This window comes from Rhinatrema bivittatum, chromosome 5 (genome assembly GCF_901001135.1).
Source record: "Rhinatrema bivittatum chromosome 5, aRhiBiv1.1, whole genome shotgun sequence".
Lineage (NCBI taxonomy): Eukaryota > Metazoa > Chordata > Amphibia > Gymnophiona > Rhinatrematidae > Rhinatrema > Rhinatrema bivittatum.
This window is the reverse complement of record NC_042619.1, coordinates 374306579-374334426: the sequence shown is the minus strand read 5'-3', so window position 1 is coordinate 374334426 and position 27848 is coordinate 374306579. Positions and strand designations below refer to the sequence as shown.

Genomic DNA, 27848 nt, shown 5'->3' with positions numbered 1-27848 from the left:
TCCTGGGAAATGGGAGGTATGGTTATTGGAGGCAACCTTAGTAGGTTTCTTCTTGGTGCCCTCTTTTGTGCTCAGATAAATGATTGTTTTCACTCTTCCTTCCTAAGGTGGACTTTCCCTCTGAGTCATTTCTTTCTTCCTTGGTTGCTCTCTGTATTCCATAGGATCTGGAAGCCCATCAGGAAGGTGAGCTCAGTCCACCGCTTTGTGTATCGGAGATGCCTCATGGTATGTGGGGAGCTGTCCCCGACTATGTACACTGAGCATACCCAGCATGCCCCATACCATGTGACCACATGGGGGTCCCTCTTCAGTCTTGTAACATAGAATTACAATTAAAATAAAAAAAATAGAAACCCAACTCCCTGGGGTGGGTAGAGGGTTTCATGAGGATTAACATCCTGCTGTCCTCTGGGAGCACCTGTTATAGGTAAACAACTCTGCTTTCTTCAAGGACAAGCAGGATGGTAGTCCTCACATATGGGTGAATCCATAGCTATAGGCTGCTCCCCAACAAAAAAGGGGACTAACAGATACCTAACCACAAAAACACTAGTTCTGTTGGTAACAGAGGGAAGACAGCCTGAACTCAAACAGGCCCCAGGTTGGGAGAGTTGGGTTATACACCTCAAACAAGTACCGAAGGACAGACTGGCCAAATCTACTGTCATATTGGCCATTCCTATCCAGACAGTAATGTAATGTGAATGTGTAGAGAGAACTCCACATTCTAACCTTGCAAATCTTCTCCTTGAGAACTGCTCTCAAGTGGGCCACTGATGCTGCCATGGCTCTGATAGAATGAGCCTTGATATGACCCCCAAGATGCAGTCCCACCTGGGCATAACAGAAGGAGATGCAATATGCTAGCTAATTGGATATAGTCTGTTTGGCAATGGCAATGCCCAACCTATTTCTATGAAAAGAAATAAAAAGTTGGGTGGACTATCTATGGGCTTCTATCCACTCCAGGTAGAAAACTAAGGCTCGCATGCAGTCCAAACTGTGCAGTGCTCGTTCGCTTTGGTGTGAATGGGCCTGGGAAAGAAAATTTGCAGGACGATTGACTGGTTAAGACAGCAATCCACCACTACCTTAGGCAGGAACTTAGGGTAGTCTTGCATGTCACTAAGCCTGGAGCTCACTGACCCTGCGTGCTGAAGTGACCGCCACCAAAAATATAATCTTCCAGGTCAGGTACTTCAGGTCACAGGTGCGCAGTGAAAAGGAGCATTAATCAACTGAGCCAACACCACGTTGAGGTCCCAAGATACAGCGGGAGACATCAATTGAAGCAGGCCACGAAGAAAACATACAACTATAGGATGTACAGAGATGGGTGTATCATCTGCCCTGTGGTGCCATGCGCCAATCGCACTAAGATGAACTCTGATGGAGTTGGTTTTTAAGCCAACCTCCGAAAGGTGTAAAAGGTAGTCAAGCAGTTTTTGTTTGGGGCAAGAAAATGGATTTAGGTTCTTCTGCTTACATCACACAAAAAGCCTCCTCCACTTCAGTCCATAGGACTTTCTAGTGGAAGGCTTTCTGGAAGCCAGAAGGACCTGAGACACATCCTCAGAAAGATCAAGTGACTGCAGGATTAACCTCTCAACATCCAGGCTGTGAGCAACAGGGCCTGGAGATTGGGATGCCACAGCCTGCCCTGATCTTGCATGCTGAGATCCAGAGAAGTTTCCGGATGGACAACTCCCGCAGGATTGGAAACCAGACCTGTCTCAGCCAATGAGGGGCTTTGAGGATAATAGTCCCTCTGTCTTTGTGAAGCTTCAAGAGAGTCTTCGCCACTAAGGGAGGATACGCATATAGAAGACCCTTGCCCCAATGATGGTCAAGGGCGTACAAGGCTGATTTGCCATCTGACCTGGACAGGAAGCAGAACTGAAGCACCTTCCTGTTGCAGGAATATGTGAACAGATCTATGTCTGGGCTCCCCCAGAGGTGGAAAATCCAATTTGCTACCCCCTGGTCCACTCGTGCAGTCTGAAGGCTCAACTCAAGTCTGTCCGCTATCACGTTCTCTGTTCTGGTCAGATACATGGTCCTGAGCACCATCCCATGAGCCAGGGCCCAGGACCAGATCTGGATCTCATGCCTCCCTGCCTGTTGACATACCACATGGCTATTTGGTTGTCAGTCTGGATCAGTACAATTTTGCTGGACAGCCTATCTCTGAAATCCCATAACGTGCATCTGATCGCCTGAAGTTCCAGGAAGTTGATTTAACAAGAACGTTCTTAAGCGGATCACAATCCCTGGGTACTGAGCCCATCTACGTGAGCTCCCCACCCCATGGTAGATGCATCCGTGGTAAGCACAATTTGAGTAGGGAGACTGAAAGGAAATCCCCATTTCCAGATCGGAAAGTACCTTCCACCAGGACAAAGAGTCCTGGAGAGATGGGGTGACTCAGATGCAATCCTGAAGGCTCCGAGTGGCTTAGCGCCACCGCGACATCAGGGTCCACTGGGCTCTGTGCATGTGTAAGCATACCAAAGGAGTGACATGGACTGTCTCAGCCGTGTGACCCAACAGCCTTAACGTGTGCCAAGCTGATATCTTCTGGCTCTGTTGCACCTCTATCGCAATGGTCACCAGAGCAATGGACCTCTGGCACGGCAGAAAGACCCTGGCTTGAGCCATGTCTAGCAGGGCATTGATGAAATCCAATTGAAGTGACAGACTGAAATGGGACTTTGGGTAGTTGAGAACAACTAGTGACTCCAACACCTGAATGGTCAAGCGCATGAACCGGATGGCCCCTGCCTGAGACGTGCTCTTGACCAGCTAATTATCCAGATATGGGAAAACATGCACTCCCGGTCTGTGGAAGTGCGCCACCACCATAGCCAGGCATTTTGTGAAGACTCATGGGGCAGACGCAAGCCCGAATGGCAACACCCCTGTACTGGAAGTGCTTATTCACCACCACAAATCAGAGATACTTCCTGTGACTGAGTAAGATCTCGATACGGGTGTATGCATCCTTTAGGTCGAGGGATCAAGGTGCCCATTTAAACCATTTTGAACTTTTCTTTTTTTAGAAACTTGTTCAAGGCCCTAGATCTAGGATGGGACGAAGTCCCCCTGTTTTCTTTGGAATCAGGAAATACTTGGAGTAGAATCTCTGCCCTCATTGCCCTGGTGGTATGGGTTCAACCGCTCTGGCTGTTAAGAGGGAGGAGAGCTCTGTCTGTAGTACCTCTTGATGTACCACCAGCCTCCAAAATGGGCACAGAGGGCAATTTGGTAGGACATTCAGTAGAGTTAATTGGTACCCCTGGTGGATAATGGACAATCCTGGGTACGGGCAACTGGCTTAAGCTCCCTACGTCCCAATCAAAACACCACCCCCCGGAGTTGATTGAGGAGCTGGTTGGGGCTGGGGAGCTCTCTGCTGCCTGGAAAGGCCGCATGAGCTCTGATGTGTACGGTATTGAGGAGGCAGAGGATAATACTTCCTTTGCAAAATAAAGACTTCCTGGGCCCCTGCCTTGATGGCCTCCTGGATGAGGAGGACGGGTCTGGAGTGCTAGTGGAGAGTTGTTGGAGGGTTTCATGATGGTCCCGGAGTTGGGCCGCAGCATCCTTCACTCTTATCTTCAAAGAGATTATCTTCAGTACACGGCACATCAGTGAGTTATTCTTGTACCTCTGGTCTGAGATCTGAGGCCCGCAGCCATGCTAGTCTGCAGGTACCGATTCCCGCTGCAGACTCTTGATGCCATTTCGAAAACATTGTAGGTTGCACAAACCTCATGTTGTCCACACTCCAAGCCCTTGTGAACCAGTGTCATGAGGAAGGTGTCTTGGTGCTATTGAGGCAGCTGCTCAGCCACCTCCTGCACCTGTTTCCAGATGTCCCCTAGTATGGGCTCATGTAGAGCTGCTAAACAATAAGAATGGCATCTTGGAACACCTTCCTCCCAAGAGCATCCAACACTCTGTGGTTCTTCCCCAGAGGAGCCGAGGAGTTGATCTGAGTGTGCTTTGCTCTCTTGAGAGCGGATTCAATCACCACTGATCGGTGGTACAGCTGACTATCAAATCCGGCAGCCTTTTGGATGAGGTAAACCCCATCCGCCTTATTTTTCATGGAAGGCACTATGAGGGGATGTTTCCAAATCTTCATCTGCAATTCCATAAGGATCTCATGTACCAGGACCACCATGATCTCCTTAGGAGGCGTCACAAATTGAAGAACCTAAAACATTTTGTGCCTGGCATTTTCTTCAGTTGAAAGCTGGAATGGGTTGGCCTCCACCATCACCCTGACGAACCCTGCGAAGGTCAAGTCCTCAGGCAGGGACTTCCTTCACTCCTCTGGAGGAGAAAGGTCTGATGGGAGACCATCTGAATCCTCATGATTCCATCTGATCACACCCCCCCCCCAGGGGTCATAGGGACATCTTTATTGTATACCACATGGGATGGGGCCCTAGGTGCTCGGCCGACATCCAGAGATGCAGACACCAATGGAACCGGGGACTACCGGCCTCAGTGTCTCCGCCAGCCTCGACAGAGCTTCCTCCTTGGAGGAATCTGCGACGACCACCATATTGGTAAGGGGAGGCCTCAGTGCCCCACCGGGCACTGGTGTTGTCCCAGGAGCAGATGCCAGCTGGTTGGTAAGGCACCAATAAACACATTGAGCTTCTCCAGGAGCAGTACGAGCATGGATGACTAGTGCCGTCGGTGTTGTGGGACTGAAGCCCTGCAGCACTTGCTCCACTGCTAGCTGGACTCTACGCTCCAGTTCCTCCTCGAACATTGCCGATGCCAACACCAACTGGGAGGAAGTGGGAGTGGCCAGATCTTCCTCAAGCCCGCGAGGGGGATTGACTGACACCAAGACTGGTGAAGACTGTCGCAAACCCTGGGCATCAATGGAGGTTTGGCGCTCCTTGCCACAGGGTCGCTTTGGGGGCATTGACTGCATTGACAGTGACTGGTGTCGATGCTTCTCAGTCTTCCCACGATGCTTGGCCTGGTCTTTTCCTGGTGCTGAGGTCGAGGACAATGAACCCAACATCCTTGACCTGGAGGAGATCGACAACAGTTGGTCTCCAGTGCCCCTATCTATCGGTGACCTCGATGGAGCAGACGGTCCCACCGATGTTGATGGTGTGGTGAGGCTCCGAGGTCCACTGATGGCTCGGAGTTCCTCAACCCAAATAAGTTGCCCATCTTGTTGAGTCAAAGCTGACATCCCTTCGGGGTAATCTGGGCTCACTGAAGGCAACCCCAGACATCATGCAGTGTCCCCAGGAGAGGATGCAAACCTTATGAGGATCAGTAATCAACATGGTCCTCAGGCACTGGGGGCATTGGTGGAAGCCAGACACAGCCATGATGATGCAAAATAAATGGGAAAAAGGCAGGGCAATGGCGGTGATGGAAGACACTGAGGCACTGCCATCACGGGAGAGGGAACAGTCTGCGAAAGAAAACTTATCTGAATACTGAAAACCCTGACTAGGGACACTACTGTAAGGTACTGAGAGGGACCCTGTGACGGACATTTGAAGAGAAATGCGAAAAACCGCAAAAATGTTTTCCACGAGGCAAAAAGCCAAAGGTTTTAGAGCTCAATCCAGTAGTGATGCTGATAGCTCCATGGAAAAAAAGACTGAATAGGGACCCTGCGTGGACACATGGTGTGAGGTATGCAGGGCATGCTCAGTGTGCCTAATCAAAGTTTCCCGCATTGGGCTCCATCTGATGATGTCACCCTTGTGTGCTTGTCCTCGGAGAACCGCAATTTTCTTTCTGGTAGACTCTCTAGCCCCAGATTGTCTATTCAGCTCTCTTGTGACATCAAAAGAAACTGTTCAGTCTTGGTCCATGGGCTCTTTTTCTTTTGGTTAGTGCTTTGTGCCTTTTCCTATGCCACTGATGACCTAAGCCTAATGGGGCATGTCAGGGCTCGCTGTGCGCGAGCTCTGACTATGTTGTTTTTTGTGCAGTGAAGTGGGCTTCTTGCTACAAGTTTACATTACACCCCTGCCTTCGGTGGGATATGTAGGGGGCCCAACCAATTTGCATGGATGTAACAGGGGCTACAACTCTGTTCACCCCTGGTTTAGAATGTGCTCAACTTCTTAGTTATTTAGGAAAGATGAAGTTTATTTTCGAAAGATTTTGGCTTATTTCTGCCGGGTTCTAGGGTCGACTTGGCATGCTTTCGGGAGCTGTTGCCACGTGCTGCATGGAAAGTGCATGAGGGCAGCAGATACTCCGTGGGATGGTTTTGAAAAAATCCCCCAGCTGATATTTTCCTGCAGTCCATCCCTGTCCCTACCAAATCAATGCATTCCAGAGAAAACTTTCTCAACAGACTCTAATTCATAAGAACATAAGAAAATGCCATACTGGGTCCATCAAGCCCAGTATCCTGTTTCCAACAGTGGCCAATCCAGGCCATAAGAACCTGGCAAGTACCCAAAAACTAAGTCTATTCCATGTTACCATTGCTAATGGCAGTGGCTTTTCTCTAAGTGAACTTAATAGAAGGTAATGGACTTCTCCTCCAAGAACTTATCCAATCCTTTTTTAAACATAGCTATACTAACTGCACTAACCACGTCCTCTGGCAACAAATTCCAGAGTTTAATTGTGCTTTGAGTAAAAAAGAACTTTCTCCGATTAGTTTTAAATGTGCCCCATGCTAACTTCATGGAGTGCCCCCTAGTCTTTCTACTATCCGAAAGAGTAAATAACCGATTCACATCTACCCGTTCTAGACCTCTCATGATTTTAAACACCTCTATCATATCCCCCCTAAGTCGTCTCTTCTCCAAGCTGAAAAGTCCTAACCTCTTTAGTCTTTCCTCATAGGGGAGTTGTTCCATTCCCCTTATCATTTTGGTAGCCCTTCTCTGTACCTTCTCCATCGCAATTATATCTTTTTTGAGATGCGGCGACCAGAATTGTACACAGTATTCAAGGTGCGGTCTCACCATGGAGCGATACAGAGGCATTATGACATTTTCCGTTTTATTCACCATTCCCTTTCTAATAATTCCCAACATTCTGTTTGCTTTTTTGACTGCCGCAGCACACTGAACCGACGATTTCAATGTGTTATCCACTATGACACCTAGATCTCTTTCTTGGGTTGTAGCACCTAATATGGAACCCAACATTGTGTAATTATAGCATGGGTTATTTTTCCCTATATGCATCATCTTGCACTTATCCACATTAAATTTCATCTGCCATTTGGATGCCCAATTTTCCAGTCTCACAAGGTCTTCCTGCAATTTATCACAATCTGCTTGTGTCTTAACTACTCTGAACAATTTTGTGTCATCTGCAAATTTGATTATCTCACTCGTCGTATTTCTTTCCAGATCATTTATAAATATATTGAAAAGTAAGGGTCCCAATACAGATCCCTGAGGCACTCCACTGTCCACTCCCTTCCATTGAGAAAATTGTCCATTTAATCCTGCTCTCTGTTTCCTGTCTTTTAGCCAGTTTGCAATCCACGAAAGGACATGGCCACCTATCCCATGACTTTTTACTTTTCCTAGAAGCCTCTCATGAGGAACTTTGTCAAACGCCTTCTGAAAATCCAAGTATACTATATCTACCGGTTCACCTTTATCCACATGTTTATTAACTCCTTCAAAAAAGTGAAGCAGATTTGTGAGGCAAGACTTACCCTGGGTAAAGCCATGCTGACTTTGTTTCATTAAACCATGTCTTTCTATATGTTCTGTGATTTTGATGTTTAGAATACTTTCCACTATTTTTCCTGGCACTGAAGTCAGGCTAACCGTTCTGTAGTTTCCCGTATCGCCCCTGGAGCCCTTTTTAAATATTGGGGTTATATTTGCTCTCCTCCAGTCTTCAAGTACAATGGATGATTTTAATGATAAGTTACAAATTTTTACTAATAGGTCCGAAATTTCATTTTTTAGTTCCTTCAGAACTCTGGGGTGTATACCATCCGGTCCGGGTGATTTACTACTCTTCAGTTTGTCAATCAGGCCTACCACATCTTCTAGGTTTACCATGATTTGATTCAGTCCTCTGAATCATTACCAATGAAAACCTTCTCCATTACGGGTACCTCCCCAACATCCTGTTCAGTAAACACCGAAGCAAAGAAATCATTTAATCTTTCCGCGATGGCCTTATCTTCTCTAAGTGCCCCTTTAACCCCTCGATCATCTAACGGTCCAACTGACTCCCTCACAGGCTTTCTGCTTCGGATATATTTAAAAAAGTTTTTACTGTGAGTTTTTGCCTCCACAGCCAACTTCTTTTCAAATTCTGTCTTAGCCTGTCTTATCAATGTCTTACATTTAACTTGCCAATGTTTATGCTTTATCCTATTTTCTTCTGTTGGATCCTTCTTCCAATTTTTGAATGAAGATCTTTTGGCTAAAATAGCTTCTTTCACCTCCCCTTTTAACCATGCCGGTAATCATTTTGCCTTCTTTCTACCATTCTTAATGTGTGGAATACATCTGGACTGTTCTTCTAGAATGGTATTTTTTAACAATGACCACGCCTCTTGGACATTTTTTACTTTTGTAGCTGCTCCTTTCAGTTTTTTTCTAACAATTTTTCTCATTTTATCAAAGTTTCCCTTTTGAAAGTTTAGCACGAGAGCCTTGGATTTGCACACTGTTCCTCTTCCAGTCATTAAATCAAATTTGATCATATTATGATCACTATTGCCAAGCAGCCCCACCACCATTACCTCTCTCACCAAGTCCTGTGCTCCACTGAGAATTAGATCTAAAACTGCTCCCTCTCTCGTCTGTTCCTGAACCAATTGCTCCATAAAGCTATCATTTATTCCATCCAGGAATGTTATCTCTCTAGCGTGTCCCGATGATACATTTACCCAGTCAATATTGAGGTAATTGAAGTCTCCCATTATTACTGCACTACCAATTTGGTTAGCTTCCCTAATTTCTCCTAGCATTTCACTGTCCGTCTCACCATCTTGACTAGGTGGACGGTAGTATACCCCTATCACTATAGCCTTCCCCGACACACAAGGGATTTCTACACAAAGATTCAATTTTGTAGTTAGTCTCATGCAGGATGTTTATCCTGTTGGACTCTATGCCATCCCAGACATAAAGCGCCACACCTCCTCCCGGGTGCTCCTCTCTGTCATTGCGATATAATTTATACCCCGGTATAGCACTGTCCCATTGGTTATCCTCTTTCCACCATTTCCACTGAGGGGGGGGATATGATAGAGGTGTTTAAAATCATGAGAGGTCTAGAACGGGTAGATGTGAATCGGTTATTTACTCTTTCGGATAGTAGAAAGACTAGGGGGCACTCCATGAAGTTAGCATGGGGCACATTTAAAACTAATCGGAGAAAGTTCTTTTTTACTCAATGCCCAATTAAACTCTGGAATTTGTTGCCAGAGGATGTGGTTAGTGCAGTTAGTATAGCTGTGTTTAAAAAAGGATTGGATAAGTTCTTGGAGAAGAAGTCCATTACCTGCTATTAAGTTCACTTAGAGAATAGCCACTGCCATTAGCAATGGTTACATGGAATAGATTTAGTTTTTGGGTACTTGCCAGGTTCTTGTGGCCTGGATTGGCCACTGTTGGAAACAGGATGCTGGGCTTGATGGACCCTTGGTCTGACCCAGTATGGCATTTTCTTATGTTCTTATGTCTCTGAGATGCCAATTAAGTCTGTCATCATTCACTGCTATACATTCTAATTCTCCCATCTCCCATTCTAATTCTCCCATTCTAATTCTCCATTAATTCTGGCATTAGCATACAAACATTTCAAAGTTTGTTTTTTGTTTGTATTTTCATTCTGCTTTTTAATTGATAGGGATGTTAGAATTTTTTAGCTCAGGTGAGTTTTTAGTTACAGGCACTTGGACTACTTTTCTAATTATTGGAACCTCACTGTCGGGATGCCCTAATTCTAATGCATCATTAGTATCCTTTAAAGATACTCTCTCCGAACCATGCGCTGCTGAGCGACTGTCTGCTTTCCCCTTTGTTCTAGTTTAAAAGCTGCTCTTATCTCCTTTTTAAAGGTTAGCGCCAGCAGTCTGGTTCCACCCTGGTTAAGGTGGAGCCCATCCCTTCGGAAGAGACTCCCCCTTCCCCAAAAGGTTCCCCAGTTCCTAACAAAACTGAATCCCTCTTCCTTGCACCATCGTCTCATCCACGCATTGAGACTCCGGAGCTCTGCCTGCCTCTGGTGACCTGCGCGTGGAACAGGGAGCATTTCAGAGAATGCTACCCTGGAGGTTCTGGATTTAAGCTTTCTACCTAAGAGCCTAGGCTGGAGCAGCAAGGCGCTTAGCTAGTATTTCTCTGTACCCAGCAGATGGGACAGGTCTTTGAAGCAGCAGAAAAATAATTAGGCCCAAAGTACAGAGGACTTGTATTTTGGGATCCACTATCCCTGAGGGGTTATACAAGACTTTATGAGCTTTCAAGCAACAGCCATATGGTTGATTCTCTTCCCTTTTGAGGAATCAGCCCAAGGAAGTAGTTAGATCCTCTTGATTGATCCCAGATACCCTTAAGGGCCAGGAGGGTCTGGCTGTGGAAGTGCAGTTGGTAGTGTCTGCACAGATGACAAAATTTAGAAAAAGTGAATGGCAATGCTCCTTCAGGTTAGGAGAGAGGGCTGAACTTATCTTGGAGCTGGTATTTGGAGATCTTGAGCAGAGAAGGGGAAGCAGTGCATATCGTGCCAGTCCCAGAGGACATTAGCAATGGCAGGCCTTTTAAGGTGAATTTTAAAAGTCCGAAGCAGGTGTCAATTAGGGGATGAGCAAATATACTGGGCCGGGGAATGCCAATTGGATTTTAAAAGCCATCCAGATACGCACATACTTGCAGCTGTGCACACAAATGAAAAGTTCTAAAAAAGGGGTGGGGAGTGGGTGAGGCATGGGTGTTCCAGGATTGTAACCTAAAATATGCGCACTGGCACACATTGGGGTCTCTTGCAGCGTAACTTTGCTTCTACTATGGATGGCGTGTAACTTATAAAACCAAAATAATCTAGGTAGGTCAACTGAAATTTAAAGGTCAGGGCTAACGGGGGAAGAAAGGCTATTAAACTAGAGGGGGGTGGAAGTCCTGTTCCTTAACTGGGTGAACTGGGAAAACGGGCAATGGCGTTGGCGCGTGTGCCTTTTAAAATCCCCCCACCTACGCAGTAGAAGCAGCATTTGAACGCACATGCCCGCATCCACTTAAAATTGCATGCACATGTGTATGCAGTTAGGCTATTTTATGACATGCGCACATATTCGCGCATATGTTTTAAAATGGCCGCATTTCTGGGTGTGGGCTGATGAATGCCACACGTGCGCTGGTTTGAAAGTTACCGTTTTTGTGTACAGTATATGTAGCTGGGGCCAATCAGGGCACTGTGGTTCTTGCAGGGAAGTCATGGCAACAGTGATCCCTGGCAGGGCATATCTCTCTGATTCTTCCTGGCTCCAGGATCAAGGATTTAAGGAGAAAGGACAAGGAGGTAGGAAAGTCTGCCAGTTTTGCAGAAGCAGGTGCAGGCTTCAAGTCAGGAGAGCTGTGGGATAAATGTTTCTTTGCAACAGCATACAGAACTGAGAGAAGTTAATTTAGCCTTGGTGTTATCTGCTCAGTAACCAGAAAGCTTCGATCAGGCTGAGGGAACATTTTCAGTGAATTAAGTGTTTTTGCTGCAGGAATCCTAGTTTTTCTCCGGGGGAAGGGGCTGCAGTGGGGATCAGCCCTTTGAACAAGGGACTAGCCCCTAAAATGCCTAGACCAGGAATGCTCAAATGGGGAGATGGACCCCCTCACTCCCAGGGGAACACCAGCTGGCTGATCGAGAGAGAAAAAATATGGTTGTGTTGTCTAGGCTCAGTGCTGCAGAGGCACTGCAAGGAGAGGGAGGAGTGTAGTTATGTCATGCTACTGCTTAAACACACATCTCTTTCATCGAGCCCATGAGAAGAACCACTTTCACCACAGTGGTTCCAGGCTTGGGAGTTGCTGCTGTGGGTATTCCACAACCCAGGAAGAGCTGCCACCTTTAGGCCCCCTATCCAGGAGGAGTTCTTGCTGTTGGCAGGTCCCTATCCAGGGATGTAGATCGCATTTGCAGCCCACCTGAGGGAAAAGAAGGGGAATGAGCAGAAAGGCCAGCGAGAGGGAGGAGATGTAGGGAAGAGCAGCATGAGGAGAGGGAGAATAAAGGCAAAAAGTGTTTTTAAAAAAAGTGAAATAAGCAAAATGTGCAAGTTGGTTTTGTTATTTCCCCTCTTTGGCCCTTTACATATGATTGAGCATATAAGTTTCAATAAGAGGTCCAACAGCCAGACTCTCTTCCTACCCCATTTTTTTTTCTGTTGCCTGTTTTTACTACTGCCCTCTTTATCTGTGCCAAACATTCTTAAATTCTGTCATAGTTTTGTTTACCACTACCTCTGCTTTAAGGCTATTCCAGGCATATAACACCCTTTCAGTAAGAAATAGCTCCTCATATTTTCCTGCTCCAACTTAATATCATCTTTTCTTCTTAAATTTATTTTCTATTAAAACATGCCACTTCCTTGTTTATTGAAGCCTGCTAAAAATTTGAATGTTTCTCTCATATCCCCCTGTCCCTTCACTTCCCATGAGTATATTTGACTGCCTTAAAGCTCTCTATATAGTGTTTGTATTGCAGGCTCTGAACTATTTTGATAGCCCTTCTCTGAATTGCTTTCATCATATCACAATTTTTATGAAAGTGTGACTTCCAGAACTGAATAACGTACTTTAAGTGTGGTCTCACTAAGGACGTGAAAAAATAAACGTTTGCTGGCCTTGATGACGGGAAGGAAATTTCATTCAAGACTAACCCTTGGTGCCATTGTTTGGCGGCTAGGATTGCTCTACTATCAGCAGTATTCCTCCTTCATTCCCAGAGCTGGAGTGCATCTCTTCCACTACCTTCATCAACCATTAGTGTCAAAATGTAGTCTCCTGGCTGCAGTGAACAGTGCTATAGCCCATGGGATTGATCCCTCTGGAGATCATTTTTATTTATTTCTTAGATATTTTTTGTTTTATGAATTTTTAGTTAACACACTTGTTATTTCTACCTAGCTGTTGCAGTGTTTGTATGATATTAGAAAGTAACCTCCTTTAGTAATGTTACAGCTTTCATCCCTCATCCAAAAATAAATAATGTGTACTAATTTGTCTAGGTGCGCAATTTTCAATAAGTTATTGTAATTTAATGATAACTATATAGTTATGCATTGTAATCTGCTGTGCAGAATTGGAGTTAGTGCCAATGTCAGATAATATAAATCCATTATGATTTATTTTCTGTTTTATTTTTGTAGCACTCACTGAGAATGACAGAGACTGTCAGTCACCACTAAGAAATCCTCTGCTGTCAACTACAAGGCCGCTAATGATTGGAAAATCAAATGGCATGTATTAATTTTTCTTTATATATACAGTTTTTAATAACAGAAAATCTTGAATATTCTCCAAGGATAAGCAGGATCCTGAGAGTCCTCACAGGAAGATTTGTTTATTTGGATTTATTATCCACATTCTACAACAGATCAAAGCAGGGTACAATCAGAACCTTCATAAAACATAATACATAAATAAAAATACAATAAAAATATACCAAGTAATAACTAAGACCAAAGAACTAACTGACTAGCTTACTGCATACCAGAAAGGAAAATGTACAGAAACTTTTGGGGCGCTGAAACGAACATTAGTGTTTCCACGAACAAAAGGCCCTGGTTGAAAGCTTAATTGCACAGCTTCTAGAGCTTTCAGAAGCTCTTCTGAGTACGGGTGAGATTATCCCACATTGTAGTCATCACACTGGGACTTCTTCAGTTCCTTTTTTTCTGTGAAGTTGGTTGGTTACACAGTGTTGAGATAAACTACCTCATTTTTGCTGCTGCCTTTCAGTTGTTTTTCTTCACATGGGGATCCTCTCTAATTGTGCGTTTCCTAGCTTGTAGACAGATGAACTCAGGACCAGTGAGTGTATGCTCCCCTGCCAGCAGATGGAGATGTCACAGTATATATAACCCTGCAGTGACCCCAGCCTGCCAGTATTATCCATCTCCAGCAGATGGTGGATGTGCATCTCCCTATGGGGATTTCTTTTTGTTGGGTTTGTGGCATATTGTGGACTCTTGATCGAAGTGGTGATAACTCCTCCCACAGGGAGGGGCCCCGTGGGGAACCACAGCGATAGGCTAGACTCTAGTAAGCAGACACTGAGGAAGGAAAGCTTTATTGTACTGCTGATGTAAGTTGAATCTTGCTTCAAGGAAGGGATAGTACTGTAGGCCAGCGATATTACAGTAAGCTCAGACAGTCTCTATAGATGATGGTCTCACTCGGATGTAGCAAGGTTGGGTTGTGTTCCGCAGCACGGGATAAGCGGAACCTGAAGGGTGGAATAAGTAGAGCTGGAGCGCGGCGATACAGAGTGGCAGTGCTGGTAACTTCCTTGGTAGAAGAATGGAGAGAGGGACCCGAGGTTCAGGATACCCTGAGCAGGATAGGCCCTCGAAGAGTGAGTACCTAGGAGTGCCGAAGGATCCTGGAAGAAAGTAGATAGGACCTCTGAGAAGTGGGTGTCTTAGGTTAGGTAGTTGAACCCCGAAGGGCAGATAGAAGCTAGAGGCCCCGAGGAGCGGGTACCCAGAGCTTCCATAGGAGCAAGTTATTTATTTATTTAAACATTTTTATATACCGATGTTCGTATGGACATCACATCACTTTACATAAAACGAAAGTGGAGAGGAGGAAGAGAAATCGGAAGAAAGAAGTTACATTATAACAAATAACTGATTGAGAAGAAGGGAAGAGAAAAGGATAGAGTAAAGCGGAAAGAAGGAGGGGGAGAGGTTAGAGGAACAGGTAACTGGTTCAGCAAAACATAGAATAAACTCAGAAGGGGGAATATGTACAGTGGAAGAGAGGGAGTTGTCATATAAGAGTGGGGTGGTGTTATGCGAAGGCCTGTTTAAAGAGCCATGTTTTTAATTTCTTTTTGAAGGTCTGGGTGCAAGGCTCAAGTTGAATATCAGGGGGCATCGAGTTCCAATGGATAAAGCACAGTTTTTGGTGGAGTTGAGGTGTGAGTGTTTGGCAGGGGGAATGAATAGTGTGCTGATGTAAGAGGATCTGGTGAGTCTGGTGGGATTGTGGAAGTATAGGGATGTGTTTAACCATTGCATGTCTGGGTTGTAGAGGGTTTTGTGGATTAAGGTGAGGGTCTTGTGTAGAACTCTGGAGGAGATGGGGAGCCAATGTAAGTCTTTTAGGATGGGAGTGATGTGATCGCATTTTCGAGAGTTAGTGAGAATACGGGCAGTGGAGTTTTGGAGCATCTGCAGAGGTTTGAGCGAAGCAGCAGGAAGGCCAAGAAGGAGTGTGTTGCAGCAATCGATCTTAGAGAAGATTACTGCTTGGAGAACAGTGCGGAAATCATTTATGTGCAGGAGGGATTGAAGTTTTTTAAGGATATGGAGTTTTAATAACAGTCTTTCAGGGTGGAGCTAATACATTTTTTGAAATTGAGGTTGCAGTCAAGGGTGACGCTTAGGCTTCGTGCTTGGTGGAGTAAGTGGGAAGAGGGGGAGGCGGGAGGGGGTGGGTTGTGGGAGAAAATGAGAAGTTCTGTTTTAGAGGTGTTAAGTGCTAGATTTATGTTTGAGAGAAGGAGATTAATAGACGATAGGCAGTTTTGCCAGGTTTGGAGAGAATCAGTGATAGAGTTGGTGATGGGTATGAGAATTTGAACATCGTCCGCATAGATGTAGTGGGCTGGGGCAACATGTAAATATTAAAGAGGGTTGATGACAGGGAGGAGCCTTGGGGGACCCCACGGGTGAGATTGATGGGATGGAATTCGTGGTTGCCAATTTTTACTTTGTAAGTTCTATTGTCAAGATATGATTTGAACCAGTTGAGGGCTGAGCCAGCAAAGCCAATCTCAGCTAATCTGTGTAAGAAGGTATTGTGGCTAATGGTGTTGAAAGCTGAGGAGATGTCGAGTAGGGCAAGGATGTATGATTGGCCATTGTCAAGACCTTTGATAATGGTGTCAGAGAGTGAGAGAAGGAGTGTTTCGCTATTAAAGTATTTCCGGAACCCGAATTGTGAGGGGGAGAGAATGCTGTGTTTCTCGAGGTGTTCAGAGACCTGGGTGTTGACCACTTTTTCTAGGAGTTTAGCAATGAAGGGGAGATTAGAGATGGGTCTGAAGTTGGCAGGTTCAGTAGGGCATAGGTTGGGTTTTTTAGAATGGGTTTGACTATGGCAATTTTTAGGATGTCAGGGACAGTTCCGTGGGTGAGGGAGGAGTTTATGATGTCAGCAGTGGGTTTGGCTAGGGTGGAGGAAATCGATTTAAGGGTGTTGGGCGGAATGTGATCGATGGGGTGGGTTGCAGGTTTTATTTTCTTAATGAGGGTTTCAGTTTCGGAGGCTGAGATGGTGTCAAAGGAATTCATGGAGGGGATGTGAAAGTTGGGGTCAGGTGGTGAGAGGTTCAACATGATGTTGGAAATTTTGTCATTAAAGTATTTGGCAAGGGTGTTGCATTTAGTTTTGGATTCAGCGTCAATAGGGGAGGATGTAGGGGGTTTGGTGAGCTCAGAGACATAGGAGAAAAGAACTTTGGGATCATAAAGGAAGTTGTGGATCTTGGTGTAAAAATCTCATTTGGTTTTCTGGAGAGCAGTTCTGTATTTGTGAAGGGTGGATTTGTAGGAAGCGAGGAGGGTTGGGGAAGGGTCCTTATGCCTTAAACACTCTGTTTAAGGTTTTTGAGTTCTGGGGTGTACCAGGGTTTCTTATTATGTGAGTAAGGGTTTATTGGTTTAGATATAAGGGGGCAATGCTTGTTGGCAATGGTGGAATTGATTTTCGACCAAGTGTTAATGGCGAGGTCTGGGTTGGAGCAGTTGAGTTCATCTAGTGCCCTGTTAAATGAGGTGATGAGGTCTCCTTGGTTGAATGGATTTTCTGTATTGAATGAAGGAGATGTGGTTGGAAGAAGAGGGGGGGTTCTGTTTATGGAGAGGGATGATTTTATAAGGGAGTGATCAGACCAGGGGACTCTTGAGCATGTGGGGGTTCTGTAGTGTGGAAGAAGGAGTTAATGAAAATGAGGTTGAGGGTGTGACCAGCTTTGTGGGTAGGAGTGTTGATAATTTGCTTGAAGCCCATGGCATCAAGGAAGTTTAGGATGGCTTCGCAGCTGGGGGATAGAGGGGTAGAGTCGACGTGAAGATTGAAATCACCTAGGATGATGGCTGGGGAGTCAAAGTTCAGGTTTTTTTTGTAATGAATTCAGTGAGGGGGGAAGGGTTGTTTTCTAGGAGGCCAGGGGGTGAGTAAACAAGGCATATTTGGAGGAGGGGTGATTTGAATAGGCCAAATTCAATTTTGGAGTCAGAGTAGGAAGGTTGAGGTCGGAGATTCAAGGTTTTGTTTTTTTGTTTGTTTTTTTTAGAGGCGAGGAGGAGGCCACCTCCGCGTTTCTTTTTTCTAGGAATGGAGAAAATGTCAGAGGTGGGAGGGGAGTTGTTTGACGAGGATGAGGTCGGTAGGTTTAAACCAGGTTTCGGTGACAGCGCAAATGTCAGGATGAAGGTCCAGGAGCATATAATTTAGGATAGGAGATTTTTTGACGAGGGATTGGGCGTTGAAGAGGATAATTGAGAAGGCTGTAAGCCCAAGAAATTGTATTAGAGGGAATATCATTATGGGAACGAGAGGTTTTGTGTGGGTGGAGGGGTAGGTTTTGAGAGGCAATCTGAAGGTGGCAAGACTGGGTGAAATCTTGGGGATGGGAAAAGCTTCCATGGTAGAGGAAGAGAGCAGGGCAAAGAGTAATTTTGAGAGGTTATATATTTTGGGACAGGAGGGAGTTGGTAAGGGTGAGCAGGAAAGATTGAAGGGTCCTTAGACCGGAGGGAGGGGGGCAAGGATAGACTCCAGGGGGAGAGTGGGCGAGTGAGATTGGGTGCGGTGGAGGTCGAAGAGGGCTTGTTAGAAGAATAAAGGGGCAGCACGAAGGGGCGCACTAGGGGGCAGGCCCCTTGGTCGCGCGACGCTGGCATCGCAGGCCTGCTTCTAAAGGCCCTCAGTCTGCTGGATGTAACGTCGGCAGCTGGGTAGGACACAGTCAGCCGAAGGTAGGAGACACCTGGAGCGGGTCCAGACGTGGCAGCTGCACGGCAGGCGTGGGGTCTCGGGTAGTTCCTGACCCCTGGTGGGTCTGCGCCGATAGCGCGGAGCTATCGGTGCTGGCATCGGGGAGGAAAAGGGCCGAGGCGGTGTCGCTGGCCTGCTTTTAAAGGCCCTCCGTCTGCTGGATGTGACATCTGCAGCTGGGCGGGATGCGGTCGGCCGAAGGTAGGAGGCACCTGGAGCAGGTTCGGATGTGGCGGCGGCGGTGGCAGGCCTCGGGTAGCTCCTGACCCCAGCGGGTCTGCGCCGATAGCCAGAGGGTAGAGAGGAATCCAAGCGAGCAGCTTAGAAGCGTTCAGAGTAGCAAAACTGAAGTCTTTGCTAAGTCGTTGGGCTATAGCGGAGCGGAGGTTTAAATACCCGGAGGTACTGACATGTGGTGGGGACGCCCCCGAGGTTCCCACCATGACGTATTCAAAAGCGTAGGTGGCATGCGCGTGCGCGCCTAGGAGACCTCAGGAAGAAGCATGGCGGACGGGGACGCCCATGCTGTGTCAGAGACGCCGAGGGTTTCGGCAATCAGCACTGGAGGCAGCCATCCTTCCCAGGGAGGAGGAAAAGGGTAGAAGGAGAGGTGAGGCAGAGAGCGATCGTAGCCGTCTGTGACTGATGGACGCAACACTTTTAGCTTTTTGAAAGGAGAGATTTGAAATTCTAAATTCAGGAAAAGAAAGCCCCATTCTCCTGCGGTGAGAGCTAAAGTTCCCTCCCCAAGTTGAGAATTCTTGAGGTGATTTCCGTGGTCCCTCAGAGGTATGCCTTGTTCTGGTAGCTGGGTTTCCCATCGTGGACTTAGCTGCTAGTTCAGCTGAAAGGCAGCAGGTGAAGGAGGCCGAGAGCGTTGGTGACGACAGATGCCCTTCCCCCCCCCCCCCCCCCCCCGCAGTCAGAGACCATCTCTGTACTCAGCTGGTAAGCACTGAGCTCAGATAAGGTTTAAAAAAAAAAGTTTACCTGAATCAGAGATAGAGGGGTTTCAGGACTTCCTCCAGTCTCCATTTTTGGAGCATTGTGCCGATGTTTGTTCCCGCTCCCATTGGGGTTGGGGAACTGGGCAACCTGACAGATTGAGTAGCCCCGGGTGGGCTAGGCCCCACACTTAGGTTTTTTTCTTGCATGCCACGTGGTAGGATACGGCAGCCGTTTTTGCATGCTTTTGTGCATGTTCTGCTGCCCTCTATAGGCTGTCGGTGTGCACAGTGTGTTGGCTTTGCACATGCATTGTGCGCTTGGATTTTGGGTGTGCTTTTTACGCACACAAAGTTTTTTATGCACTTGGCGCGTAGGTTGTGCATGCACCTTGCCGCACTTTCTTCTACATGCTTATTTTTTGGGTGCATTTCATTTTTTAACGCAAGCCGTTCCGATGCATGTTTACTGCAGCGATGGTACCGGTAAGCAAGAAGCCTAAGCATCTTCCTATTTGTGTTCCTGTCATATTAGGGCTTCTCAGCCTGACCTGGCTCAGATGCTCAGGGAGAGTTGTCTTTCCCAGATTTTGCTAAGCCTGGCTCTTCCCATTCTGACAATGGGTTGGTCATGGCCTTGACTGAGGGGATGCCAGATCTTGGTTCTCTCTTGATTGGCTCCTCCGCTGGGGAGGGCAGTTCTGTGGGACCAGCTCCAGTTCCTTCTGGGCTTGGTCTGGACCTGGCTGCTTTTTCTTGGGTGGAATTTTTTCAACGCTTACAAGCCTTTCTTCAGGCGCAGTCCTCTGCTTCCCCCATTTCTGTCCGGTCGGAGCCTCAGCTGGTGGCTCCTCTCTCTTCCAATCCTATGCTTAAGTGCCGGAGCTTGCCTCTGCTCCCTGCGGGTGTTCCCAACAGGAATCTGGATGGCACTGATGATGAGGTTGATCCTGATTCCCTGGAAGATTGGGAAATTCCTCCAGGGATGGAACCATATCGAACCATGTTCTTCTTTCATATGCATGAACTGCCAGCCATGATTTCCCAGACCTTGAAACAGCTGGATGTTCCTGGTTCGGATGCTATGTCAGAGCCAAGGAAGAATCCCATTTTGGTTTCCTTACATAAAACCTCTTGTTTTTTCCCAGTGATGGATGCCATTCAGGAATTGATCTGGAATGGGATGCCCCAGAGGCAAATTTTAAAGGGGGTCAGACATTGGAAGGCCTGTACCCTTTGGATTTGGCTGTGAGAGAGTTTCCATTTTCCCAAAGTGGATGCTCTGGTATGTACTGTGTCTAAGCGGATGACTATTCCTGTAGAGGGAGGAGCGGCCTTAAAGGATATACGTGATAGAACGATTGAGGCTATTCTTAAGCAAGCCTTTGAGATAGTGGCGATGAATTTACAGATTGCCTCCTGTTGTGTCCTAGTGCCGAGATCTTGTCTGCTTCTCTCTCAGGAGGATGATGAGTCTAGAGGGAATTCCAGAGCGGTTATGGAGCCTGCCATCATCTTTTTAGCAGATGCAGGCTGTGATTTGCTTCAGACCTCGCCAAAGGAATGGCTTCAGTGATAGCAGCCAGGCGTCAACTCTGGTTGCGAAATTGGTCAGCTGACACAGCTTCCAAAGTCAATTTTACAAAGATGCCCTTTAAAGGCTCACCCTTGTTTGGGAGTGAGTTGGAAAAACTGGCCAGTAACTGGGGCAAGTTTCCAGTGCCTTGGTCGCCGGAGAATAAGAAACAGTTTCAGCGTCCCTTTGGTTTGAGGGGTCATTTCCAGGGTTCCAGCCATTTTTGTCCCTACAGAGAGATGACCTTTCAGCGGACTTGGCCTTTCAGTAGGTCTCAGTTTCGTCCCCAGCAGCCCAAGAGAAGAGTGGGCTCGGGTGATGGTCCTTCCCAAACTTCCCAAGGAAGGTTTGCTGACCCACCTTCCGGAACAGGAAATAAGGGGACGTCTCGCTCTCTTTTATCAAAGGTGGGTCGAGATCACATCGAACCAGTGGGTCCTGGAGGAGATAAGCGAAGGGCATGCACTGGAATTTCACAGTATTCCTTGAGACGTATTCATGGTGTCTCCTTGCCACTCCCCGCAGAAGAAGCAGGTAGTGGAGCTTACGCTTCAAAGGCTCCTAAGACTGAGGGCTGTGGTTCCAGTGCCCACGTCTCAAGAAAGTATGGGGCGATATTCAATTTATTTTGTTATGCCCAAGAAGGAGGGCTGCTTTAATCCTAGCCAATTCGAGCCAATTCCTAGCCAATTCGAGCCAAATCTCAGGAAGAGAGCCACCTGGTGACACACAAAGTGATCTCCTTATTGCAGGAGCTCGGTTGGGTGGTGATCCTGACCAAGAGCAATCTTCAACCATCCCAGTTATTGGAGTATCTGGGGGTCGGGTTCAATACAGGACAGGACAGGGTTTTCCTTCCGGAAATTCAGATCCAGAGATTGATGTCTCAAGTATATATTGATGAACACCATACGCCCGACAGTGTGGTCCTACTTTCAGGTATTCGGCTTGTTGGCAGCTACCCTGGAAGTGGTGCCATGGGCAAGGGCACATATGCGTCCTCCAGCACTCTCTGCTATCTCGTTGGAACCCGCAGTCTCAGGATTATGCAGTTCAGCTCCACTTACCAATGGAAATCTGCTCCCGCCTCCAGTGGTGGTTGCAGGAGGATCATCTGAGAAAGGGAGTTCCCTTTTCCTCTCCAGCTTGGTTGGTACTCATGACAGGTGCGAGTCTCCACGGTTAGCGGGCTCACTGTCTAGAGTTAACGGCACAGGGGCACTGGAATGCCGAAGAGTCCCACTGGAATATCAATCGCCTGGAGGCCCGGGCGGTACAGCTGGCATGCTTGCAGTTCAGCCACAGGCTGCGGAATCAAGCGGTTCACATGATGTCTGACAACGCAACGACAGTGGCCTATATCAATCACTAGGGAGGAACCAAGAGCCAGCAAGTATTGCAGGAAATAGACCAGCTGATAGAATGGGCGGAAGGTTATCTGCAGATGATCTCGGCCTCTCACATTGCAGGAAAAGACAATGTAAGAGCAGATTTTCTCAGCAGGGAGAGTCTGGACCCAGGAGAGTGGGTGTTGTCAGCCAAGGCATTTCAGCTGATTGTGGATTGCTGGGGCCTTCCGTTCCTAGACCTGCTGGCGACTTCTTGAAATGTGAAGGTTCCTCACTTCTACAGTCTCAGGAGAGATCTGTGGTCCCTGGGAATAGAAGTTCTCGTACAGGTCTGGCTAGAAGACAGATTGCTTTGTGCCCTTCCTCCGTGGTCCTTTCTGGGCAGGATCATTGGCAAGATCAAAGGCCACAAGGGGCTAGTACTCCTGGTGGTGCCGGACTGGCCCAGGCATCCGTGGTATGTGGATTTGCGACGACTCCTGGTGGAGCCCCCTTTCGTCTTCTGCCGTACATGGATCTGCTTGAGCAGGGACCAGTTCTTCACGAGGATCTCACTCAATTCTGTCTTACCATTTGAGAGCTTGCCTGTTAAAACATGGTTATTCCTCTGTGGTGATTGCCACTTTACTCCGCACTTGCAAGTTCTCCACTTTCTTGGCTTATGTGCGGGTTTGGAGTTTTTGAGGCCTGGTGTGAGGAGCGAGGTGTTCTTTCTCATTTAGTTAAGATCCCTCTCATTCTGTATTTCTTTTTTTCAGGATGGATTGAATAAAGGTTTGACCCTTAATTCCTTGAAGGTGCAAGTTGCGGCTCTTGCCTGTTTCAGAGGTCTGGTGAATGGTGTTTCCTTGTCATCTCATCTTGATGTTACCTGTTTATTTGAAGGGAGTGAAGCACTTTAGGCCTCCCTTGAGGTTACCAGTTCCTTTGTGGTGCTGCATAGCCTTTCCTGTGTTCCTGGTGGCTATATGTTCTGCACATCGGATTTCTGAGCTGCAGGCCTTGTCTTGCCAGGAGCCATTTGTTTGGGTGACTCCGAGGGCATTACAGCTGTGTACTGTTCCATCCTTCTTGCCTAAGGTTGTCTTGGACTTTCATTTGAATCAGTCCATCTGTTTGCCATCCCTGGATAAGGACAGGGATGCATAGGAGTATCGCCTTTTGCGCTCCTTGGATGTTAAGCGTCTTGTCGTTCAGTATGGGAGGTCTCTGAGTCTTTTTGAAAGACAGATTACCTGTTTGTTCTCCATGGCGGGAGTAAGCAGGGCGCCCCAGCTCCACGGGCTACCAGCGCTCATTGGATTAAGGAGGTGGTCACGGCCACATATGTGGATGCTGGAAAGCTGTTGTCTACTCAGGTTAGGGCTCATTCCACTAGGGCTCAGGCAGTGTCATGGGCGGAGGTTAGTCTGTGGTCTCCCTTTGATATCTGCTGAGCTGCGACATGGTCCTCCTTACACATTTTCTCCAAGGTTTATCAATTGGATGTGCAGGCCTGGGAGAATGCAGCCTTTACATGTGCGGTATTGACTGGACCCACACTATTGGGGGATAGCTCTGTTACATCGCACTGGTCCTGAGTCCATCTCTCTACACGCTAGGAAATGGATAAATTTCTTACCTGATCATTTCATTTTCCTTGGTGTAGACAGATGGACTCAGCATACTGCCATCGGCTGCCACATGTGTGTGTCAGTAATCCACCTGTGGGGCTCTGGGTCCCAAGGGAATAATGGTAAGTGTTCATCCAGTCCCTAGCTTGTGGTACCTATAATCTTACGTGAGTTCAGTGTTTATGGTCGGTTGAGTACAGTTCTGTTTACCTGTTCTTAATCATGCTTTTTAATCATGTTTTTTGGTAGTCTGTCCACAGTTGCTTTTGAAGAGAATATTGGCAGGCTGGGGTCACTGCAGGGCTATATATATACTGTGATGTCAGCTTGCTCAATCTCCATCTGTGGGCAGGGGAGCATAAACCCACTGGTCCTGAGTCCATCTGTCTTTGCTAAGGAAAACAAAATTATCAGGTAAGTAATTTCTCCATTTTCTCTCTCCCTTTATATCTATAGTTAGGTTTTTCGTTCATTTTTAATTTTTCCATGGCCACATCGACACTGATAATAGTGCATTAAAGTGGCATCAGCCAAGCCATTTTTTGTTTTTCATCATTGAATCATTAGATTTTGTATTGCCTGTTTTCATCCAGTGTTCATCAAACAGAACAGGACCAATGGCTTCTTTAAGTACCCCAAATGCAGCATCAAGTGTGTCACAGACACACTTGACACATATATGCTGTGCTTTAGACATGATGGGATGCACTACATGTGGAAAGATGATGCCCAGAGACAATCAAATTGATCTAGAGCTTTGGGTTTGATAAGTCTGAGCTATCTACATCGGGGCATCAACATCAAGGGGTCCAGGAGATGCACCGACCACTGATAGTGCATTGGTATTAAGGAAGCATCATCCTTTATAGACTTCAAGTATAGAGAGTGAGGTTCCACTTCATTGGTATCTGTACCAAGGGATACCAATGCAGAGCATCAAGAGAAGGCAAAGAAGAACCATCTTCTGGCCCAGTCAGTGCACAGTGAGAAGAGTAGGGAGATATTGGCAGCAGCCATATGTTCTCTCAGTTGTCCCTGCAAGAAGGCCACTCACTTTTGAGAGTGTCTGGAGTTATGTGACAGCCTCCAAGGGCCCTAGTCATAGCCTCTGATTTATCTCAGCTAACCCGGGAAGATGTGAAATCTCCTCCTGCCTCCCTCCCTGGTTGGCATTGGCAGTTTTCGAAGAGAATCTTAACAAGAAGCTCTAGGAGGCACTGGAGTGTTGATTCAGAATGCCAGTATGGCCTTGGCCAAGGGCTTTATTGCCATTCATGATTTCATAGTGCTAGGACCAATTTGCAAAAACCTCTGATGTTATCACCGGAATATGTAATATTCCATGTTATAGATAATTAATGCAATACCCGGGAAAGCCAATTTTCAGCTTTTCTGTGATGCTTCAGGGACCTGCAAACCAATTTTAGAAAGGAAACTCCTGGCAGTGGCCAGTGCTGCAGAGAATATTTTACCCCCACATACTTTGCCTGTCCAAAGTATTCAGGGTAAACAACAACCATGGATTTAAAAATGAAACCTCCATGTGCACTGGCGAACAATCTTACCATTTCGTGAACCTATGAGTTGATAACCTGCCCAGATGGACAGAATGCTATGAGCCCCCTAATGGTGATATATCCGCGACAGGGCTCTTTCAAACCTGTACATATGAATATTGCCCATTTTTGTATCACTGGTGATCCTAAGTGGGATTATGTTTATATGTCTGAGGGTTTTCAGGTATGGAAAAAGTATGTAGCTGCCCCAACAGCTGCCAATTTCCTATGGTGTTTGGGAAAGACCCATGCAGCCTGTTCTTCCCATCCCCAAGAAATATGTACCCTGGAGTTTTACTGACTTAACGTCTTTATAATTAAAACTGCCACCCTTGGACAAGGGCGCTAGTATTTGGATAAGTGACTTTGAGAAATTAACAGCTGGCACATCTTTGAGTCTAGGAGATATTGAAGCTCTACTGGCTTGTATATCTGGAGCCGATGTAAAAGCTATTTTTAGGATGGCAGAATTAAGTGCTGACATGTTAGGTGTTTCTGACTATGACGGTTGTGCATTTAATCCTTACCGTCCCCGGGTCTGGGCGGCGCTCCGAGCCATGTTTCCAACTCAGCATGACCTCACTGGTCTGATGGCTGGAAATGGTCCCCCCCCAAGACCAGAGTATTCAGGCTTTCATTACTGAATAGCAGGAGGAATGGGGCAAGCAGACTGAGAAAAAATGTGATGAAGAGGGGATGTTACCCCTATTCTATCAGGCTTTGAAGAATAGTTTTCCTGAGAAAGTTCAGAAACACCTTGATAATATAGTTGGAATGGGAAGCAAACCCTGGCCCAAAATTTATCCACATATTTCTCATTACTGTAATCAGTATAGAGAAGAAATATGTAAGCCTGAAAAAGATCTTTATAGTTACAAACCAAGTTGTGCGAGATGCAGTTAAAAACTGCTGGACAACCATCATGGCACCCACTACCAGACCCTTATTTCCCTCCTGTTAATGATTTGTCCCCTCCACCTTTAGATATCTTTGAGGGTGCTATTGTTATCTGGAATGGGTGTGGAAGAGGCCGATATCGATCTCCTCCTAGGCCAGCTGGCAGAATCTGACAGCCCTAATCACTGCGCCGGTATGACTTGTTGGTGCTGAGGCAAACCAGCCCATTTTGCTGCTAAATGCAGACACTCTAATCTTAATTCCCACCAGCGACCTCCGCACTCCCTCGTGGGCGCACTGACGCCTACCCTGTCTGGGATCCATCTGAGAAATTATGACAATACCGCGGTGGTGGAAACTTTCCACATCCAAATCAACAAGTAACAGCAGGCCCAGATGATCCTTTGATTACTTTAATATGAATAACCAACCTATGTGTTTTTTAATAGATACTAAGTCTTTGCTTACTTCTATATCAGCTGGAGTCTCTCTCTCTTCTGAGCGTATTCATACTATGGGGGTAGAGGGTAAAAGTAAAGCTGTTCCTCTTACACTTCCTTGCAGCATTACATGGAGCTCTGATACTCATTGCTGTTCATTTTTGTATGCTCCACATTGCCCTGTGAATTTATTGGGGAGGGATCTCCTTTCGAAATTCCAAACTACATCTCTTTTTCTGCATTATCTCCTGTAGCTGCCTATCTTGCTAAACCTTCTTCCAACACTCCTGTTTCTTCTGGAGAGAACTTGCCCACATCTTCTGAACCCTCCTCTACTTCTATAGATTCAGCCACTACCTCTTTTCCTTTGCCTAACCACGATTCAGTTTGGGCGACTGATGACAATCCCTTTGGTTTCGTCTCCTCTGTTGCACATGTTGAGTTAATCCTGAAACATTTCCAAGAGAGCCCAATATTCACGCAATCCTGTTGAGGGTATAGGTCCTGAGATATCAAAACTTTTGAAACATGGCATTATAGAACATAGTGATTCTCCTTACAGCACTCCCCTATACCCTGTTCCTAAGGCACAGTCTAAATGACATATTGTTCATGATTTACGGGCTCTTAATGAGCTGGTCATTCCCGAATTTCCTAATGTTCAGAACCCTGCCACTATCTTTCAATCTGTATTACTTGGCAAATGCCACACTGTTTTAGATCTTTCTAAAGTTTTATTTGTGTGCCACTCCATCCTAAAAGTAGACCCTTGACTGCTTTTCAATATCAAGGTCAGACTTTTCTATGGACACAACTCCCACAGGGGTACACTGAGAGTCCTTCAGTGTTTTCCCGGATCCTGTTCCATGATTTGGGCCCAGTTCCGCAAAGACTTAACCGATAATGTTACTTTAGTTCAATATGTGGATGACTTCTTTCTGCTCCTTCCTCTGAACTTTGTCTTACTTATACCAATCAGTTATTGCAGGTCCTTGGTGATGCTAGTTACAAAGTTAATCCTCTAAAAGCTCAAATATGCCAACTGTCTGTCACTTTTTTGGGCTACCGCTTGACTCCAGAGAGAGGAGAATTGTCCTGTGTCCCCACCAGCGTGAGCTCTTAGAGCTCCATTGCTCCTGTAATGTGTAACAGCTTCATGGGTTGCTTGGACTATTGAATTTCTGCATCCTCTGGATTCCCGCTTTTAGCACTTATCTGCCATTGCAACGTCATATTAAAGGTGCCCCATTCAGTT

The 27848-nt window shown here is 46.4% G+C and overlaps 1 protein-coding gene across 4 annotated transcripts in view; it reads left to right on the top strand.

Annotated features, from left to right (window-relative positions):
* Nucleotides 1–27848, top strand: part of TBC1D8 (TBC1 domain family member 8) — a 438780-nt gene that overhangs the window by 381799 nt on the left and 29133 nt on the right. For all 4 annotated transcript variants that reach the window (XM_029604799.1, XM_029604801.1, XM_029604802.1 and 1 more), the window contains one exon: nt 13358–13447. In XM_029604799.1, the coding sequence (XP_029460659.1) occupies nt 13358–13447 (90 nt within the window). The remainder of the gene's footprint in view (nt 1–13357; nt 13448–27848) is intronic.